Here is a 19,966-nt window from a genome sequence, read left to right on the forward strand (position 1 = left end):
AAACAGGAAAACCTCGGGCTGTATTTCTAGAGCCCAAATTGCAACCTCCTCCATTCTGGAAGAAAACCAGCCTGGGTGTTTTTGGGCACCACTGCCAGATTATACTGACAGCAGATGCTAGCAAAATGCAAAGTACTTTTGCTCAAGGTGTTGAAAGCACAGTGGTGCCTGGGAGAATAGTTAAGCCTAAATCTTTTCCCAGACCAGTTGAAGGGAATTTTCCATTGATTTTGATGTATTCCCTGTTTGCAAAGCAAGCATGGTTCCTATCGCCATGCGGGGATATTTGGGACACAAAGTGAGGGGAAAACTGTGCACTGAAATAGTGTTACCCTTACAGGAGACCAGCTGCAACTGCTCCCCCTTACAACTGGGGAAGGGGTGAGGGTAGTAATGAGTCTAAATCATCCCAGAGATGTCTAAAGCATCTCAGAGATGTTTTAATAACAATCAGTGATTGTGCTTTTAAATCTTGTCTACTGCAACACAAATTGCCTAAAATCAGACTAAATCACTTCTCTAGGAAGATCTAGCTCTGAGGGCAGGTCAAGGCAAAGCAACACATGGTTATAATCTATGTTTTAACCAGGTAACTAGCCTCAAGTTATCTCCTCTGGCCTCTCGGTCCTGTCCAGAGGCCACAGCATGAGACCACCTCTCCCTGGGCATGCTGGATGCAATATGGGAGCTGCATTTCCCACTCTGTTTTACAGTAGTTGCGTTGTTTAGGTTTTGTCACTGGACAAGGGACTGTGAATCCGTGTCCTTGAATTTGTAGCTCTCTGTCCCGTTGTGAAAGGATTGTTCGTTCTGACCAGGTAGATTTCCCCCCACCCTCTGTTTTCATTTCCTTCTTCCCTGCAGTCTCTTGGCTTACAGCATCTTCATGTTAATGGGTTTTTGCTATAACCCATTAACATGAAGAAGAATAATGAGAAGAACAACATGAAGAAGAATCAGTGCAACCACCAAATAGCCACTGGGGACTCTAATGCCTATTTTTGGTCACACACACAGCTAAAGAACATTAATTGCCATAACTGTGGGGGGGTTTTTTTGCTGCTTCTCTTATGATGCAGTTTATAAGCAGCACCCTTTGATTTGAGACATTCGTGATGTTCCTGTATTTAGGAGCTGAAAACCAAAGGGTTGCCTGGCTCTGTTCCCTGTCCTTCCTGCACTTGAGTGATGCTTCACCAGCTTGTGTTGCTGAAACTGCTGGATATGATGGCACAACGCATTTCCAAGCATGTTGCATTTGTATTCATGACGTTGTCATCCACCACAACAGCTCCCTGCAGTTTGTCTGCTTGGACCAGTTTAGCATCTCCAGCCCTTGGGGTGCTGAGGCTTAGGGGCATACAGCATTGCTAAACAGGGATGAGGGCAGGGCCATGGCAGGCAATGGAATGCGGTGAGAAACAGCTCCTATTAACAGAGTTCAAAAGGGCCTGAGCTGAGGGTCCCTGCCCCTCCAGTACCACACGTACGCAGCATTCCTCCTGTCCAGGAAAACCAGTGCCCTTCCCTGCTCCTGCTTCCAGCCCCAGCACATCAAATGCTGCCTCATTAAACAGGCACCCGTCAGGCTTTGTTCAGGTTGAGCTGAATGTGAGAAACATTCCTTCCAGGATAAAATGCCAGACAACAGAAATGATCCAGCTGGGAAAGATGCATGCGCTTTCCCTCTTCCTTTTTTCCTATTTAAATCCCATTGCAGCAAAGTGAGGGAACACCACCATTTGTTAACACTGATGGCACCACTTTGCTCCTAAAACAGATTTGTAGTTAAGCAGTGTGTAGACAGGTAAAAGGGACATTATGAGATTATGTGAGGGGCTGTGCCTTTAGAATGCTACAGGATTGCTGTCTAATTACAGGGTGTGCCAAAATCTCCAGGGGCAGATAATGCTGTTTACCATCAGTCACCAAGATGTTATAAAAGGTTCATTAAAATAAACAGGAGGCAGAACTAAAGAAATCTCTTGGCAGCAAGGCAAATATTTCGCCCTTTAGGCTTTCCGGTGCCAGCCAAATAGGTTCGTACCAAGGGATTATCCTTATCGTTATCCTAAATAGAAGGGAGGATCACAGTGCTGCCAGGAGCCTGTATGTAGAGTAGGCCAACATTACAATGACTTTTGCACTTCAAGGGAAATAATGATTCCAAATCTGTATCTACAGGCACCTATGAACAGAGCAACTATTAAGAATTCACTATCAGATGAAACCCTGTGTCTACTTTGATCGCAGCATCCTACAGCTTTCAGTTAATAAACAAAGCCCCACAGAGCAAAACGAGAAGTCAATTATTTCTTGTTTAAACCCCCTCTAGCCAGTGGAGCAATAGCAGAGGTTAAAACATTAGCTCTAAGGTCCATTGGCGTACTTAGCCAATGTTTGGTTGGTTGATCAAAGCTGTTTCTATCACTCTCTATAAAATGATCCTGTAACTCCTGGCTACACCAGCTTTAAAGGGAAGAGCAGTTTTACCTATAAAGGGTAACAGACTTTTCAGTGTGCATCAACCTTGTCAATCTTTTCACAGAACCACAGCATTGCTGAGGACGGAAAACACCTCTGGAGATCATCTTGTCCAAACTAGATCTGGTTGTTCAGTGTTGTATCCCCTCAAGTTTTGCTTCCGAGGATGGAACCTCACAGCAACCTCTCTTGACAACTTGTTCCAGTGTTTGACCATCCTCAGAATATTTTTTCTTTGTTCTTATCATGTGTTCAAATGGAATTTCCATTATTGCAGTTTGTGCCCTTGCCTCTTGTCCTGTTACTGGACGGCACTGAAGAGTCTTCTCCTAGATCAGGTATTTATACATATTGCTGAGTTCCCTCCCCGATGTTTCTCTTGACCAGGCTGAACAGACCCAGCTCTCTCAGGCTCTCCTTGTGCAGAAGATGCTCCAGTCCCTTAATCATCTTCATGGCCGTTTGTTGCACTTTCTCCAGTAAGTCCATACCTTTCTTGCACCGGGGAGCTCTGAAGTAGACACAGCACTGCAGATGTGCCCTCACTGAGTAGAGAGGATCACCCCCTTGACCTGCTCACAATGCTTTTCCTATTGCAGACCAAGACACTATTGACTTTCTTTGCTGCAAGAGCACATTGCTGGGTCATATTCAACAGAATGCTCAGGTCCTTTCCTAGGAAGCTGCTTTCGAGACGGTCAGCTCTAGCTCTGCATTGGTGCATGGGGTTGTTCTTCTGCAGGTGCAGGACTTAGCTCTTCTTGTTGAACTTCAGCAGGACCCTGTCAGACCATTTCTCCAGCCTCTCCACATCCCTCTGCATGGCAGCACAACTGCCTGGTGTATCAGCCACTACTCTGAGTGTTACAACATTTGCAAACTTGCTGAGGGCATGCTCTGCCCTATTGTCCAGGTCATTTAAGAAGAAGCTAAGCAGTCATCCCCACTACCAGCTCCAGTCACCACTTAGTGATTGGCTTCCATCTGAGCTTCATTGCCCTGTTTGTAACTGTGCTGTCACTTCAGACAGTTTTCAGACACTGGTTTTGGTGTTTTCCCTTTGCCAACAGGATGGCAGCATCTGCTAGACTTGTTTGACTAAGCCATCAAAATGGGATGGATACTAGATAAAGCCTAGCTTATAGTCTGAATTGAACAGAGGATCAAGTTGGCCCTGCAAATATGAAGTTCTCTGAGTTTTTCAGCGCTACAAACTACATGGTTCTGTTTTCAGGCTGTTGAGTGCCTTGTCCCAGTTGAAGTCCTTTAAAGCTGTTGTCTACTCCTTTAAATGAAGTGATAGGACAAGCAGTGTGCTTATGGGGTCATAACATCATCACTGCCAATGCCAGACTTTCAGCCCATAGAGACACAAAAGGACAGTAAACAGTAACATTTAAGCTACATCAAGTCTTGAAAGTGCACACACACAAAAAACAAGCCTTGGGGAGTCTGTCTGGTCAGTGAATTCCTTTTGTCTGGAAGTGATGAAATACATGGCAGTTCTTAGGGGCTGTTTTTGAGTAAGGCTGGCATGAGGATTTAGGAGCAATAGTTAACTGTCAAGCCAAAACCGCCAATCAACTGCTAAGGTATGAAATGATCTCATTTCTCTTGCCTAGTCTTAAATGTTGCCTGGAATAAAACTATTTGAGACTTCCTAGCTCAGAAAAAAACCCAAACAGAAAACGTGGCAGTAAGCAGGAAGATTTGGTCCAGGTTTTTGGAGGTGACTTCTTGTCCGTGTTTAGGGTCTTCCTGGGTGACAGTGTGGAAAGACAGAAGATGTATTGTGCTGAAGGATCCTGAAACATTCACATTTTCAGCAGTTTTTGTGAATCCTAAATATCAAACACTACAGGAAACAAAAGTACATGAAGGTATTTGACTTCTTGTTTGGCAGTGTTTGCTTCAAAGGCTACATAGGATGATAGTGTTGACTGTCTCATTCTCTTCTTCCTCTGTTTTCTCCCTTATTTCTAGATACCCATTTATTGCACTTCGGCTTCACTCTCTTTCATGCTGATACTTTATGTTTGCAGTGAAAGTCACTTCTGTGATCTGCATTTCTCACAGTCTTACAAAGTATTATGGAAAACAATGACTGGTACAACATCTTCCATGTGTTTGTGAATATGGAGCCAGCACTCATCAAGGACTTGAGTGACAGAGCCAGATGCCAAGGAGGATCTCACATTTGCATGATACCTTTGCTCCTCTGTAGGAACAAGGACCTCACACAGATGACAGTGGGCAGGCTAAAAGAATTCATTCAAATCCTCCAGGCAGCCAACCCCCTTGTTTGAGGGAACCACTTGATCAGATGAGACATTGTCCTTTAAATACCTTTTCCAGGCAGTTCCCCGGGCTAGGATGAGGCAGGAAGATCAGAGAAGGGGGTATAAGAAGGATGCTGTGCTGGTCAGCTTTGTGGAGGGGAAGGTGGAAGGTGAAATGCAGCTTATTCGCCCAGGCTCAGAGGCAGGAACCACAAGGAGCCTACATGTGGAGCTGGTGCCACATGGCGATCTGTCTCCTGGGGTTCCGCAGCATTTCTTCCCAATGGCTCCTCTCCGTGCCCGTGACATGTAAGCCCAGGCTGCACTTGCCAAGCACGTGGCTCTGCCCAGCGCCAACCTGGCTCAGCATTTCCAGCTCCACACTGGAGGCACGCAGGAGCTCTTGAGGCACCTCGAACATGATCATCTCGTTCCACACAGGGTTGATCTTGTGCTTTGCGCGTTTGGTCTGCTTCTTCTTCAGCTTCAAGGACTGATGCCTTAGTGTCACCTTGACGGAAACGTCTGTATAGGGAGTGGAAAGAGGCACCGTGTTAATGAGCATGCGACAAAATGAATGCAAGAGAATTCTAACTGGTGACTGAGAGAGAGAACATGAGAAACATTGATCTTGGTTTTGGTTTTCACTTTTTAGCAATTATTCAAATCTCCTTGACTTTCTAAGACAAACATTTACTTTTTTTCTGCCAAACAACCACCCTTCCCACTTTCCTTCTAGATTTACATAACAGCAGAAACAACAGTCTCTGTTTTCTTGCTATTCTACTCACCATTGCCAAGTAGATCTTTCAGCTGCTTGGAATGGAGGTTTTTAGCCTTGATGATCACCACCAGCAGGCGGTTCGCTGCTGGCAGGTAGCTGATGGAGAGCAGGACCTCCCCATGGCCCGTAGATGGCTCCTGGAAACGGAGATGCAGGAAGGGTTCATTTTATATACAATCATGGCCATAACCATTGAATCATAGAATCATTAGGGTTGGAAAGGACCTTAAGATCATTCAGTTCCAACTTCCCTGCCATGGGCAGGGACACCTCACACTAAACCATCTCACCCAAGGCTTCGTCCAACCTGGCCTTGAAAAAGTGGAATACTGGAGTACTATATAGGAATGCTAAATACTATGACGTGATGAACTGACCAAGTTGTCTCCATGTCTTTGTACAGGGGATATCTTTCCAGTTACACTGGATGAGAATAAACTTGACAAGGATGTCTGTCCTCCACAGTTAGGTTACTTCTTTCTTTCATGAGTTATTGCTTTCTTTTATCATTGGAAAATAACTGCTTCCTTACATCTACTTTTAGTAGAATATTTAATCAGAAGAAGAGGATTTGGGGCTGAACTGCATGCAAGTAGTCAGATACTCATTTTTTTGATCATCTAGCTGCTCTTTATCTATGTCCCCTACTTCTATTACTGCTTTTTATCATTCACTCTTCATTTCAGCTGCTTCTGTGGATTTATATTAGATACTAGGAAAATAACTTCATTATGTGGGTGGTGAGACATGAGAAGCTTGCTGTCCAGAGAAGCTGTGGCTGCCCCATCCCTAGCAGTGCTCAAGGCCAGGTTGGATGGGGCTTGGAGCAACCCGGTCTAGTGGGCATGTCCCTGCCCATGGCAGGGATTTGGAACTGGATGAGTTTTAAGGTCCCTTCCAACCCAAACCATTCTATGATTCTTTTTCTCAGAAGGCCCTGACCTCATGTGGACCATGGTCCACACTGTTTAGCAGGAGTGTTGGTCTCCCTAGGAAAGAGTAGGATATACCCGGGGCTGTGCCACAGCCAGACCCTGGAGCTGGAGCTGAATCTTCTCTGACACACTCACTTGGTATAGTAAAAAGCCCACCCATCCTGAAATCCTCCATGAGCTCCACACAGTGCTTTACCTACTCTTCCTTCCCAACAGTCTTCCCTCCAGCTTGTGGGCATCTCTCCCTGCTGCCCTGCAGGATTTCCTCCAGGACAAAGGCTTGGAACCACCAGTCAATTCAGCAGGGCACACTTTTGCTTTTCTTTCCTTTTCTTCTCATTTATTCCTTTCTTCCCACTAGTGATTGGCCTCTTAGCCTCCTGACCTTTCCTTCCCCCTTGCCTTGGGCAAGCACCCCCGGAGGGGGAAGCAGAGAAACCACATCACCCATCACTTTTCCCTGGGAGATCAGTGCCATTTCCTCCTTGGAAGCTGGCTGGGAAGCAAGGGAAGCCAGGAAAACCCTTGCTGGTACATGCAGAGCTGCCAGCCCGTGGCAAGGAGCAAAAGGGGAGCAGTAATTCTCTCAGTGAGTAGGAGCTTGCGACAGAAATCTGCTTTAGTGTGAGGTTAATGACCCAGAAGAGTCCCAGAAAGCCAATGTCAATTCGATAGACTCCCTTTGGACTCCTTAGCATGATCTACACGCTTTAGGACAGGCAGCCCTTCTCCAGGCCATTTCTGTACTCTGCGCTATGCTCCTAAGTGAGCCATAAATATTTCAGATTGAGTTTTCACCCGGTTACTCACAACAGGCGGGGGCAGGCCCCCGTGTGCTCCCCAGGAGCTGACTGACTCTCCAGCAAACACGGTTGTCATCGCTGTCTGGTTTGAATGACTGATTTGTCATGCACAAATCAGGGGGGAGGCCATTAGCAAGGAAGCCTGAAATCCAATCCCAAATCAGCCCCAGTAAATCTCTTTCTCAAGCGCTCAGGTAGAAACAAAGGGCTCGTGTGCATTTCACTCGCATAAATCCTACCCTATGTCGAAGTAGATGTTGAAAAACCCCACAACATAGAACCAAAACAGAGGCAGGTTCAAATAGATGTATATTCACTATGAAAGAATGGGTGTTTGTACATGGATGGACAAATACAAATACCACCTCAGTACAAAGCCATAGTTAAGCCAGGTCATAAGATGCTTTTGTTTATTTACACCCTCTACCTCTCACCAGGTCTCACACTATAGCTCTTGGCTAGAATTTGGTTCCTGTAGCTCCAGGCACACATAGATAACGTGGAGATTGGAGATAGGGGTTGGCAGGGCTCTGTAAACGTGCACACACACTCATGCACGTACACAAACACACACATTGTACGCACACACCACATCTTGTGCTTATGGCTTGCGAGCTCCTAATATTCTGATCAAGTTTTTGACCAGTCTGCATCCACATGAGCACAAAGCCTACAGTGGTTGGTGTCTGCTGGAGTTTTGTGTGAAGAGACCAAGACAAAGGTATTTTTTCTTCCCACTCCTTCTGGGATTTCTTTTCTGTATTTTTCTTTTTCCTATTAAAGCCATAACCTGCCTTTTGTGCTACAATTCACACAACCACCAGAGCCTTTCAGTCTTCCTTTCTGTGCAACAGGACAAAAAGCATCAGGGAGTTATCAATGAGTTACGTGTGCATCACAAAGGGGAAGGTGCTATTCGAAGAGCCACTATCATCACTGTCATTAGCAAGGCAGTGGGAGGGAAGGAAGACAAGATAAGGATATCAGCCTGCAGGATCTGTGTTTGCATTGCTCACAGAACTCACTGAATTCCTGAATACGAATTGCACTGCCTGGTTAGCTGCAAGCTCCCCTCTGAGCTCCTTCGCTTGCCTGTGGGAGAATCACTGGGAAGGCAGGGATGAGCTTTCTGCCTCTCATGGCATCTCAAGGAAATGTCAGACTTTGTTTAAAGCCCAGGAACTTTGTTCCTGGATGGATGCTGTCAAAAATAGCTCCTCTTTTTTATCAGCTCCTCCTCACTCCCTCCCGCTCTGGTTCTCAATGAATGATTCAGGATCTGTATATAAGCTCTCTGTGCAATGGTTGGCTCTTTCAGGTCCCAGATGACGCAAATTCAGCTTTCACTGCACATCCTCAGCTCAAACTGGGGCACTGCTCAGCAGTGCTGTGAGTGTTAACCTTGTGCTGTCAGCCTGGAGAAGAAGAGAATGCTGCCCTGTTTCTGCTCAGAGTTGTGGAGCTGGACCAAGGCAGAACACCCAGCGTGTCAGGACTCCATCGGGTGCCCTTGACTGACAACTGACCATTGCTGTGCACAGGCTGTTCCTTGAGTATTGCTCACAAAGCAGAGATTGCAGTAGCTGAGGGGGAGGCTCCATCTATCTCAGTTTAGGAATTTAAATCATTGGAATAATTTCTTTCGGACGCCTCTTTTTGCAGCAGCGGATTGGGAACTGAGTTCAATTTACAGCTGTTAGGCTGCTCATTATTAATATGCAGCTATTTAGCCTGGTTCTTGAAGCTTATTAAGCTTCGAATTTGTTTCTGCTGCCTCTCTCTCTGACAGAGGATTTTTAAAGGCCAGCACTATTAGCATTCAAGTGGTGATCAGGCAAATGAGCATTATAGGAAATCACACATTCTAACTCTGTACTCGGTGCCTGTGGGCATCCCAGTGGAGAGCCCTCACCCCGAATGGTGATAGGCAATCATGTATTTCAGTATGAGTAGCGACAATGATGCTGTTGTTTTGCATTGCTCACCCCATATACCAGAGTACAATAGGTACCCACTTGTAGCAATGTACTAGTAGCAACAATTGCAGCACCCTGCTGCCGCGTTGTTAAGTGTATTGCTGCTGCCAAAAGAAGAATCTAGATCATGGCAAGGAAAAGGCTCCTGAGATGTGCAAGAACTTAGTGCATGTGAAGCATCCCCTGTACCTACTTCAAGTACTGGTGGAATCTTCTCTCCATTTTCCCTGTCTGTGCAGCTGGAAGGTGTGGATAAAGAAGGAAAAGGAGGGTTTAATGTTTAAGACCAACACAATGCAGTGAGTGATGTTTTGACATCTAACAGAACATACAGCACTGGATTGATCCCAGAAGGATAAGTTGTCTTCAGGCCAGCATTTTGGTCTCAACAATGTACTTCATTCCTAGCTTAAGGCTCCCTGGGGTGTTCCTATATGCCTTACCCACATCCAGCTCTGCAGAGTCCCTCCATCCTGCTCTGTAAGCACTCATTCTGGTGTTCCAGCTCTTGCTACTATGGTCCTGCATCACTAATTCACAGAAGCCCGTGTAGCTTCTAGACACAGGCTTTGAATTAGAGATACCAATGTCAAGGGTCATGTAATTGAAGGAGGAGGCAAGGGGGTCCTGACACATCTTAACTGCCAGAAGCTGTAGAGGGAAGGGTTGGTTGATGGGCCTTTGGTTGCTTTCTGAAATGGTTTTAGCTAGAGACCAACACAGAGCAGTGCAGAGTGACCTCTGCAGTCACACATCACCCCTCTAAACCTTGCTCCAAACAAGTACAGCCACCCACTGACATGGAATAGGGCTTCTCTTGCCCAAACAATTAATCATTAGAGTTCCTGGGTCCTTACCTTCTCTGGGATCTTTAGCCTTTCCCATTGGGCTGTCCCGAAGGACTCCTCCATGTTAGCAAGGCTCAGTTTGAGCTCCCCCACAATGCTGTGCCTGGAGAACTTGTCGCAGTTTCTCAGGGTGAGAGTCAATGTCCCCTCCGGCATCTCCTCCTCTGTTAATGGGAATCGCAGGACCTCCTCCCAGAGGGTGTGAAGCACCTTCTTCTTCAGCTCTGTTTGGGCTTCAGCAGTGCCAGCCTTGCTCACCAGCGTGCCCAGTATGTAGCAATGGCAGCCAGCATCTTGGTCCCCACTCATTCTGCCATGCATAGCTGGAAGAGAATGATTGATTTTAAGGACCTCTCACAAAAGACAGCCCTGAAATATCTGTGACTAAACTGCTCGCTTTATGAGAGCCATAAAATAGAACAGCTTCATAGACATTGACCCCTGTTCCTGCTTATACGGGGCGGAGTAAGCTGTGAGCCCTTGCTGTGATGTTTTGCTCATGCTGCACAATGTCCTTGTCCTTCTGCTGCTGCAGAAGGATGCTGTTGGTGTTTGGGAGAGTAACAGCTAAGTTCAAGGAAACATGCTCTGTTGAAAGAGAGCAGCAATGAGCTGAGCCTCATCATGGCACAGGGACTGGGAGCTCTCATTTACTTTTACACAAAGCAAGCCTCTTACGGAGGCTTCAAAAGCATTATGGTTGGTCACAGACATCAGAGACGGGAGACACCTCCCTCCTGGCACACATCCACCCCTGCAGGCCAGTGGGGGATACATCTAAGGGTTATTACAGTTTGCTTGTACAACCTCTGGTAAATGAATCCTTCAGAAACCATCCCACAGCCCCAGCGATCTTTGTCAGAGGCATTCATCCCTAGTTTTATATCCCTTTTATGTTGAAAAGCCTGGAGTGAGAACGGACAGCTCCTCATGAGCTCCCACGTCCCATAGTCTGTGGGGTCTCCTGGTTTCTTGGGAAGCAGAGCTGGACCCTGCTGGGTGACAAAGGGGCTCTAAGGGATGAGGAGGAAGAGGAGGTGCAGGTTCTACTGCACCACATATGCAGGAGATCCGTGGTGGCAGTTAGTAGTCGTGGTGTCCTCCCTGGAAGGGAGGGGAGGGTTTGCTGCTGGCAGGCAACCCACAGCAGTGGCTGCCGTTTAGCACCCTTTCGATTCTCGGCTCAGAGGGTGTGATTTGATGAGGTTTCCACAGAGATCTGCACAGTGCATGAATTATTCACTCAGCTTACTTTGCTTTCCCAGAGGAACCGATGATGCTCCAGCCCTGAGCGGAGAAGGTGTTACAGTTGTCAGTTCCCACTTCAGAGAGTGACACAGAGCCTGGCTGCCTGGCCAGGCGCAGCAGAGGGACCTTCCTCAGTGGGCTACAAGATAAGTTTGGTATCTCCAGATCAGACCTTGACTGGAGGAAGAGGCAGTAGGGAGTGGGTCAATTGAAGAATGCAAGTTATAGAGAGGAAGGAGATTGCAACCCCCTTCCCATTGCCCCAAAACAAAAAATAGAAAGAAGATGTTGCTATGTGCTCTGAGACTGGAGAGGCCCATTTGGTGCCTGACTTCTGCTTTCTGAGCTGTGCAGACAATTGTTCTCCATTCCTGGAGACATTCCAGACCAGGCTGGATGTGGCTCTGGGCAACCTGATCTAGTTGAAGATGTCCCTGCTCATTGTGACAGGGTTGGACTGGATGAGCTTTGAAGGTCTCTTCCAACCCAAACTATTCTATGTTTTCATACTCACTTCAAGCAGTGCCATCGCCAGGTATTTCTATTCTCCAAGAACAGAACAAGTGAAATAGCCTGTGGTCATAGAATCATAGAATAGTTAGGGTTGGAAAGGACCTCAAGATCATCTAGTTCCAACCCCCCTGCCATAGGCAGGGACAACTCACACTAAACCATCTCACCCAAGGCTTCATCCAACCTGGCCTTGAACAGCCCCAGGGATGGAGCACTCACAACCTCCCTGGGCAACCCATTCCAGTGCCTCACCACCCTAACAGGAAAGAATTTCCTCCTTATATCCAATCTAAACTTCCCCTGTTTAAGTTTGAACCCGTTACCCCTTGTTCTGTCACTACAGTCCTGGGGACATTTATTGGTTTTAAGGTAGGAGGGGAACTCTCTATGAAATCAATGGTACAAGGTGTCTTGTACCCTCCAGATGGAGAATGACCGGTGGAAGACCTCTGCCCCTTACCTTCCAGAAGGGCCACACGCAGCTCAGCTCTTTCTTGATCATACACCAGGGAGTAGCGCAGCTCGGGGGCCTGGTTACAGCTGGCTGCCCTCTCGGGGTTCAAGTGCTCCGTGACACACACGTCCTTTACTACACCTGCAACTGAAATAACCCCTTTAGCAAGCAGGTCTTTACGTTCCAAGGAGCACAAATCCACCCTGTCCTGACTTGGCTTTTCTAAGTGTCTTACTATTCCTGCCCCTTGTGTGCAGGAATGTCGTTTCTGTTCCTTCTTCCTCCATCATATCTACTTTTTGCACTGTTTTCTCACCCTTTCAGCTCTTTCTATAGTGCTTGGACAAAGCCTTCTGCTCTCCACCACTTTGTGCTCTAAGATGGTTCATACATTGTGCTCTAAGATGGTTCACACACTTGCTCTTTTACCTTGTGCCTAAGCCAAGTTGTGAAAAATACACTCATTACTTGTTATATTGGTTTATATTGGTTTTAACTTGCATTGGGGAATTTAATATTGTGTTCCTTGGAATGAGAACGTGAACCTGCTTTTGAGCTGACGTGCGTTAGTTCAGATCTCTCTAAATCTTTTTCTTTTTCATTTTAACAATATAGTCTTTGTCATGTAGAAGACATCTATTCCCATAACTCTTGACCAGGTGGAAGTTAATGAGCTTGGGAAGCTGAGGCCATTGCTCCATGTATGATTTTGAAGTCGAGTACATATTTCATACTGAAACAAATCAAACTGCAAGACTAAAAGGGAAGCCACAGCTTTTTTCTCATCAAAAGCTGTTATCTGCAAGGTCAGTTCTGATTCACACAAAAAATAATAGTGGGACTAGCACATTTCCTCCTAAAAATCTCAGCCAGCCACAGTCCCGATCAGTTCAATATGACCCCAAAATAAGAACGCAACAATTCTTGCTTTATTTCAGCAACACTTGAGCTACAAAATCAGGCGCAGCAGGAAGCAAACTTGCTTATGTCATTAGCAGTGCAGAGAGGCTCTTACACCAACACACTTACATAAAGCTTTAGCCCACATGCAGCCATCCTCCTTCAGCCTCTCCACCCTATAATCTTCTCCCTGACACCTAAGGATGTGGCTCAGACAGCCTCTTCCTCCAATGCAGCTGCTTCCCATGGTTCGTACTTTTCCATACTCACAAGTGTCAGGGTGGAGGGGAGAATGTAGGAATCATCCCCCCAGAAGGACAGAAATATAACCTCAAACAACTCCAAAACCCTAAACTCTTTTATAAAGCCATGGCAGATGGCACCGTGTCTCTGGCAAATCATCAGGAAGATTGTATTAATGTGGTAACCATAAGAGTTCAATTATTCTGTTAAAAGACAGTTGTGGATGTAAAGACCAGTATGGAAGCAACCCAGACATGCTGCCAGAAGTATACAATTAACACTGTATTTTCTCTAAGGCTCCAGGAATCTTACGTTCCAGGCTTTGGCATGTTACCCTTTGGGCTGGCTGGAAACAAGTATTCTGTTTGGCAAAAGAGTCTGAGGTGTCAGCCTTTGGTTTCAGTGCACATTAAAGCCAAGGGTATCTCACCAATCCAGTGGGGAAAATAAGAGCAGAGAAAATAGAGTAGAAGCTTAAACCCCTGCTGCCAACATCCTTGATAGGGACAGCTGGCATTTGTCCTGCAGGAGCTACTCTGCCTAGTTTTGGCCAGATACCTCACCCATATTCTGGCAAATGGTCTCAGTAAAACTACACTAAAACGTGCTTTTGTACAAAATGTCTGCTTCCAGTGAACAAAAGATGTTTAAGTAAAACCAATTTAGAATCAGACACAACTACAGCTTTGTTAACAGACTGTCATGATCTACATGACTGCTAACTACTAAACACATGCATTGAAGACAGAACTCACTATGTCCATTACAAGAAAGCAAAAAGCACCCATGTCTTTATTTTCCCATTTATTTCTCTAACTACAATCACATTATGCTCAGACGCATTACAGATCTACACTCAGAAAAGCAATTGTTAGCATGAAGACCAAGTGCTCCTACCGTTTTGAGGGAGAACAAACAGCTCTTCATTAACTTGGATCTTCATCCTGTTCTCATCCAAACCAGTGTGTTTTCCAGTAGCTGGTTCTTCTGTTGTCTTCAGGGAGTACTGCGTGTAGTTAACAATTTCAGGGGAAGTTACTATGGGTTTGGGGCCATAAATGTTGGGAAACTTCAGGAGTGCTCGAGGCTGGACTGGCTCTGCCGTTTTCTTGACGTTGAACTGAAAATTAAAACCTTGTTTATTACTTTGTGCTGATTACACTAATTCTGGTTCTCTCAATGTTAAACAAGCTAAGAAAAAGGGAGAAAAGACGATGCCACTGGTCATTCTTACCATCATTGCTTCTTGGGATGTAGGAACCATTGTCTGTATGCCCAGAGATATTCTTGCCAAAGCCAATACCCTTCTACCTGGTGTATGTCTTTCCAGATTTACCCCACTACAGATGTTTGGTTGCAACAAGAAAAAGGTATGTTCTTAATGTTTGATTATTGCTCTGTTCCTGTACCAGTTAATCCTTCTCTCATAAGTCTGTGTTTTCTCTTAGAAGAGAAACAAGCCATGAAGTTAGTTTTGCTATATGGGTGTATGGTATTTGCTTCTGATTCAGCCTTGGACTATCTCTTGGCTCTGTGGACCAGAGCTCTGCCTGACCCACAGGCACACATTTCCCCTTTATTACACCAGGATTGAAATTTGGGTTCCAGTTTGTTCCTAACATTTCAATTCCCTGCTGAATTGTGAGTGTGGAATGAGAGGAAGAATCTGACAGGCAGTGTCATGCCCAGGCAGCCCAAGCAAACTCTGTCACAAAAGCATGGCTGTTCTCCCGAAACAATGAAAAATACATTAGTGGAATATAGCAGTTCCTCTTTCCTTATGTCCCAAGAAAGCATCCTGTCTGCTGACTACTGAAATCATTCCTTATTCATTTATATTTGGATTCATCTACGTGAAAGAACAAAAGCAAATGACCCTTGCACCAGATTTTATTAATGTTTCCAAAACACAAAAGACAAAACGCAGAAGTAAACCTGCCATTTTGCTGGATTATTGTGCAGTGGGATCGTCTCCAACCCTGCAGCCTGCCAACCCATTCTGTGTTAAATTTAGATTGAGGGTGAGCCAGAAAATGTTTGCAATTGTAATTAAAGTTTTTCATTAATGTCATTGTTTCTTATTAATTATGAATATAAATGATGCCCTCAAGCACTTGCCTGTGTTGGGATGGTCTGGTCCCAGTTCACATGTCCTGAGGGAGCGTACCTATCCCTCAAGAAACAGAGCTGAAGAAAGAGAGCTGTCTCGGATTTTAGCTCTTTAGTCATACTCTGCTTATGGAGCTCATAGCACCATGGTTACATGCACTTGGCACTGGTAAAGAGCTATTTAGGTCACTGACTCCATGTTCTCAAGGTGCACCAGTGTTTAAGAAGTCCGCTGTGTAACACAGCATTTTGTCTTGTTTAATTTGAAGGGCTCTGAAAGAGAAGTGGGCTGAGAAAGAAAGACGTCACTGTGTGCAGTCCCCACCTAGCATTCAGCTGAGTATAGATGTTGTGTAAATCACATGGTGCAGGTCTGTGAGTGAGATCCCTCTTTTAGACATGTGAGCCACATCAGTCATAAAATACTTAAGCAAGTTGCTCATCCAAACCTTAAATGCAGTTCTCCATTCTTCTGCAATTAAAGCAGACCAAACAAGCAAAATACATTAGGTTCCACTAGACAACAGCGTGAAAAAACAGGTTGCTTTTGTTCTGCAAAGGCATTACTTCTAACACACATATAGTGCCTGCCATGGTGCTCAGCATCCGCTGTTCTTTCTCTCCTGAAGCTGCTGTATAGGGCTGCTGTCCTGCCAATCACTGACGAATCACTGACCATCACGCCTGACCACTATGCCTGGCACTTTGGGATCCTTTGGGATGAAGAAACACCGTACAAATGTGAGGTATTGTCAGTACAAGCTTTTCTTCCACTTGCTAAAAGCCAGACATTTACTCAGGAAATCCATCAGCACACAGCAAGTGAGAGCTCCACTGGGTCTCAGTATTCCTCTTGTCTGTCTGCTCTGCAGAATTAGAGATGAGAGACATATGCAAGCACAGTGGGACTAACCCACCCCCTCTTCCAATTGCATCTGCCTCTGTTTATTATTTTTGCTGCCAGCTCTGTTCCCAAGTGCTGTCTGCTAATCCAGTTACATAGCAATGCCCTATGGAAGTTCCAAATCAGCAGCAGTATCGTAAAAGAAAGAGATGAGCAAAGAGTTCAGATAGTTCTGCATAAAATGCATGAAAGCAAAGGAACCAAAAGCAGCAAGAAGGCTGCAAATGACCCTTCAGGGTTCCTGCCCAGTGTCCCTCAAGCAATGCACCAAATTATTGCCATTGCTGGATGTGTTTAGGAATCCTCATCTGCACATTTTGCTGAGACTTTGCATATTTCCAGCAGTTTTAATGATTCTGTAGATATATCTTTGTGTTTGAGCTTTTGCTCCTCACATATGCAGGGCATGTCCCTGAGGAGCCTCTGTCTATAGCAAATACAAGCATTGCTGTCATGGGAGAAATGCCAAGTGAATAAAATGCAGTCTTGCTTCGTCTCTCTTTTGTCAACCCTGTTTATCAGAATCAGTGGCCCTGACAGGCTTCAATAATTATGTCAAGCACTGGCTAGGACATACAGTATATTAATGCAGAAGGGAAATAGTCCCAACAGAACAATTTATAAACATAGACACAGATGATAAAACTTCACAAGCTCGGAACTCAATCTGAGATTAACGCCATCAAGGTATAGACTGATTCTGAATCACTGACAACACAGGGGAATGCATGTTCCTGGCAAGAAAACTATTTTAACTGGGGGAAAAAAGCATGTTTAAACATACTGAATACACAAACTAGGAACATTTTGCACTTTCTGTGACAGACTGTTCATTCGGCTGCTAGAATTTGGCCAGATTTCTTTAAAAGGAAAAAGCCTGAAATCAAACCCGGTAACATCATTAGAAGTAATACTTGTAATTAGAAAGTCTACAGCACTAAAGGAGTAGTCACCCAGGTAACAGCGATACATTGAGGCCAGGTTGAATAATTCGACCCCTATTGGTCAAATACTGCATTAAGTTACGGAGAAACATGATGAGTGCAGAAACGTTGTGAGGACCATAAGCTGATAGCTGCTGGGTATGAAAGCTTGGCTGGACTTTACAGTGACTTAGTGCTTATTTCAGTCATGTAAGCAGGATGACACCCTGCAGGACAAACTCCAGGATGGATTAACGTTTTCCCAAGATACAGTCCAAAAGATTGTATAAAAGGAAAATGACAAGTCCAAGGGTCATGGAGTTAAGGTAGTGATTTGAGTGGTTTCTGAGCTAGAAGATTACAACGACAAAATATCTCTTGTAGAAAGAGACTGATGGTAAAGTTATCTGTGGTTAGTGTTGTTCCAGACAACAGCTAGACAAAATGCTATGCTAAGTGTTATGGCTGTCCAAGTTACACATTTCTCATTTATTTTAACAGTAAACTTGGAAAATCTCAGCATTATTGTACATCCTTACATACGAGAGTTGTCAAATCCCCTGTATGGGTCAGAAAAGACAAGAAAAAGACATGACAAAATTATCAGACACAATAGCAGGTGAAATTCATCCTAGTTAAATAGAAACAGGTTCTTGGACGTATTCGCTGTGCTCATGGATGAATGCTCTGAATTAGCAGCAATCCCCTGAGAAGTCCTGAGCTCAGTGCAGATGTTCATCCATGGTCAGTGGAACAATCCTCCCTCCCCCAGCAACCAAAAGCTCTGGTAACATGATTCTGTGTATCTGCACCAGATCTTACAGTACAATTAGTAGATCTGGTCATCTTTTCTCCAAGCAAACTGCAACAGAAACAGGAGGATGCTAGGGCTCTTTTCTAGTAAGAGCCTGAAAGCTGTAGCCAAAAAGAGCTGAATATGTAATTACAAACATTACAGAGTTCAATTAGGACTCCTGCTACACTCTTTAAGAATACAAAAATAACAGGCAGCTTAGTTAATTAGGAGGCAAACAAAGACTGTTACACAACGGGTCACTGGTCTTTGGAAGTGGCTAACATTTGCTTGAATGGCTAGATGAAAGTGAAAAGGATGTAGCAAGAGCAACAAGTAGTACTTTCAGAGACTGACCAGTGCAATGGCTCATGCTAAAGACCATAATTAATGAAGGAAATCAGTCAAACATTTCCTTTTGAAGGAGAACTTCCTATTAATAGATGTTTTAGCAGGGTCCTATAATTCCCCTTGCTCTCTGTCGTACTGAGCTCAGGGGTAGATCAGGGGTTTTGGATTCTAACAAGAAACAAAGACCACACAGGCACGCTGGATATCATCCATACTCCACATTGCTCTTATAGCAAATGAAAAAGCAATTCACGGTGTGATGAGGTTGTCCAGTCATCACACTTCAGATTGTCACATTTTGTTATCATTACAATGCCTCATTTTAACTTCACACATAATTAATCCCCTCAGTTAGAGGGGCAAAGGGAGGAGGAGGGATGGTTTTCACAAGAAACCAGCTGTTGACAGGGAACTATCCTGCAGGACCCATAAGATACTGTGAATAGAGTTAGAGAAATAGCTGCTATAGGAGATCCCAGCAGGACTCATCTCCTCTTTACAACGCTGCATGCACATGGTAAAGTCCAGTCTTTTCTCCTTAGAAAATCATTTCCTTTGTGATCTAAGCAGCATTTCCAGTCCTCCTCCCCTATATTTCCCATTAGCAGCTCTCTCTTTGGCAATGTGGCAGCTGTCTCCTGCTCCAGTAATTCCATGGGTCACTGAGCCCATCTCGGCTATCCCCTCACTCCTCCTCCCATTAACATGCTGCCACATCCTGAGCACAGTAAGCAGATAAATAGGCAGCAGAAATCACATGCTGAGAAGCCGAACAGAAAAGTTGCATCCCCACCCTCTGCATTTAAAGGTAAATCAGAGACTGTGTCTTACTTGCTGGACCGGCTGAAGCACACTGGGCTTAGTATTTTCCGTGTCCTCCTCTTGGTCCTTTTCTGAGAGTCCTTTCCCAGGTTGCTTGCATTTGCAGAGGCAGGTGAGACCGCAGAGGGCAAGGATGCTAGTTGCAGTCCCTAAAGTAGCCCCCAGGGCTATCACTGGGGCAGATAAAACCATTGTCCTGGGCTGCACAGGAACAGAAAGCGCAGAAACCCTGTGACTGCTTCTCCCTGGGATAGCAGCTTTCTCACATCCACTTTGATTTCTATCCTGGCTTCATTCTCCTTGAAAGTCTGAAAACAGTTCTCTTGTGCAGCAAAGAAAAAGGGACCAATCTAGAGACAGAGACAAATCATCCCACCTTTGCTAGGCAACAAGGCTACCTTTCTATCCTAATGATGGAGTTTCTGCTCCAGGTCAGGTAGAGGAAATAGTGATTGTGGTGCCTGCAATCTCCATATAGCTGCAAACAGGCAGTTTTCATTGAAGCCTGTTCTCCAGCTCCACTGGGAAAAGTCTGATGTGTGATAGAGAGGAAAGACGTCAGCAGAAGGGGCTGGGCCTTGCTAGCTAACTCACAGA

At 45.1% G+C, this 19,966-nt stretch overlaps 1 protein-coding gene across 2 annotated transcripts; it reads right to left on the reverse strand.

Moving 5' to 3' along the window:
• Positions 1-4,983: 4,983 nt before the first annotated feature.
• SYT13 (synaptotagmin 13) lies at positions 4,984-19,561 on the reverse strand. 2 transcript variants are annotated; one of them, XM_065685516.1, is made up of 6 exons: positions 19,379-19,561; positions 14,365-14,587; positions 12,331-12,465; positions 10,119-10,432; positions 5,555-5,684; positions 4,984-5,288 (listed from the first exon to the last, which is right to left on the reverse strand). In XM_065685516.1, exons 1-6 carry the CDS (start codon positions 19,559-19,561, stop codon positions 4,984-4,986), a joined length of 1,290 nt encoding a protein of 429 aa, XP_065541588.1. The 2 variants fall into 2 exon arrangements, with proteins under 2 accessions (XP_065541588.1, XP_065541587.1); XM_065685515.1 differs by having other exon boundaries at positions 12,331-12,471.
• Between the last annotated feature and the right edge of the window lie 405 nt (positions 19,562-19,966).

The sequence above is a fragment of the Lathamus discolor genome, chromosome 6 (assembly GCF_037157495.1).
Source record: "Lathamus discolor isolate bLatDis1 chromosome 6, bLatDis1.hap1, whole genome shotgun sequence".
Taxonomy (NCBI): Eukaryota; Metazoa; Chordata; class Aves; order Psittaciformes; family Psittacidae; genus Lathamus; species Lathamus discolor.

Excerpts from the sequence above, each read along its gene's own strand:
- SYT13 (XM_065685515.1), bottom strand. The coding sequence starts at position 19,561 with ATGGTTTTATCTGCCCCAGTGATAGCCCTGGGGGCTACTTTAGGGACT. Across the intron at positions 12,472-14,364 it reads GTTTGTTCTCCCTCAAAACG|TTGCAGGTGTAGTAAAGGAC; the intron begins GTAGGAGCACTT and ends GGGTTATTTCAG. Across the intron at positions 5,289-5,554 it reads GAAAGATCTACTTGGCAATG|ACGTTTCCGTCAAGGTGACA; the intron begins GTGAGTAGAATA and ends CTCCCTATACAG.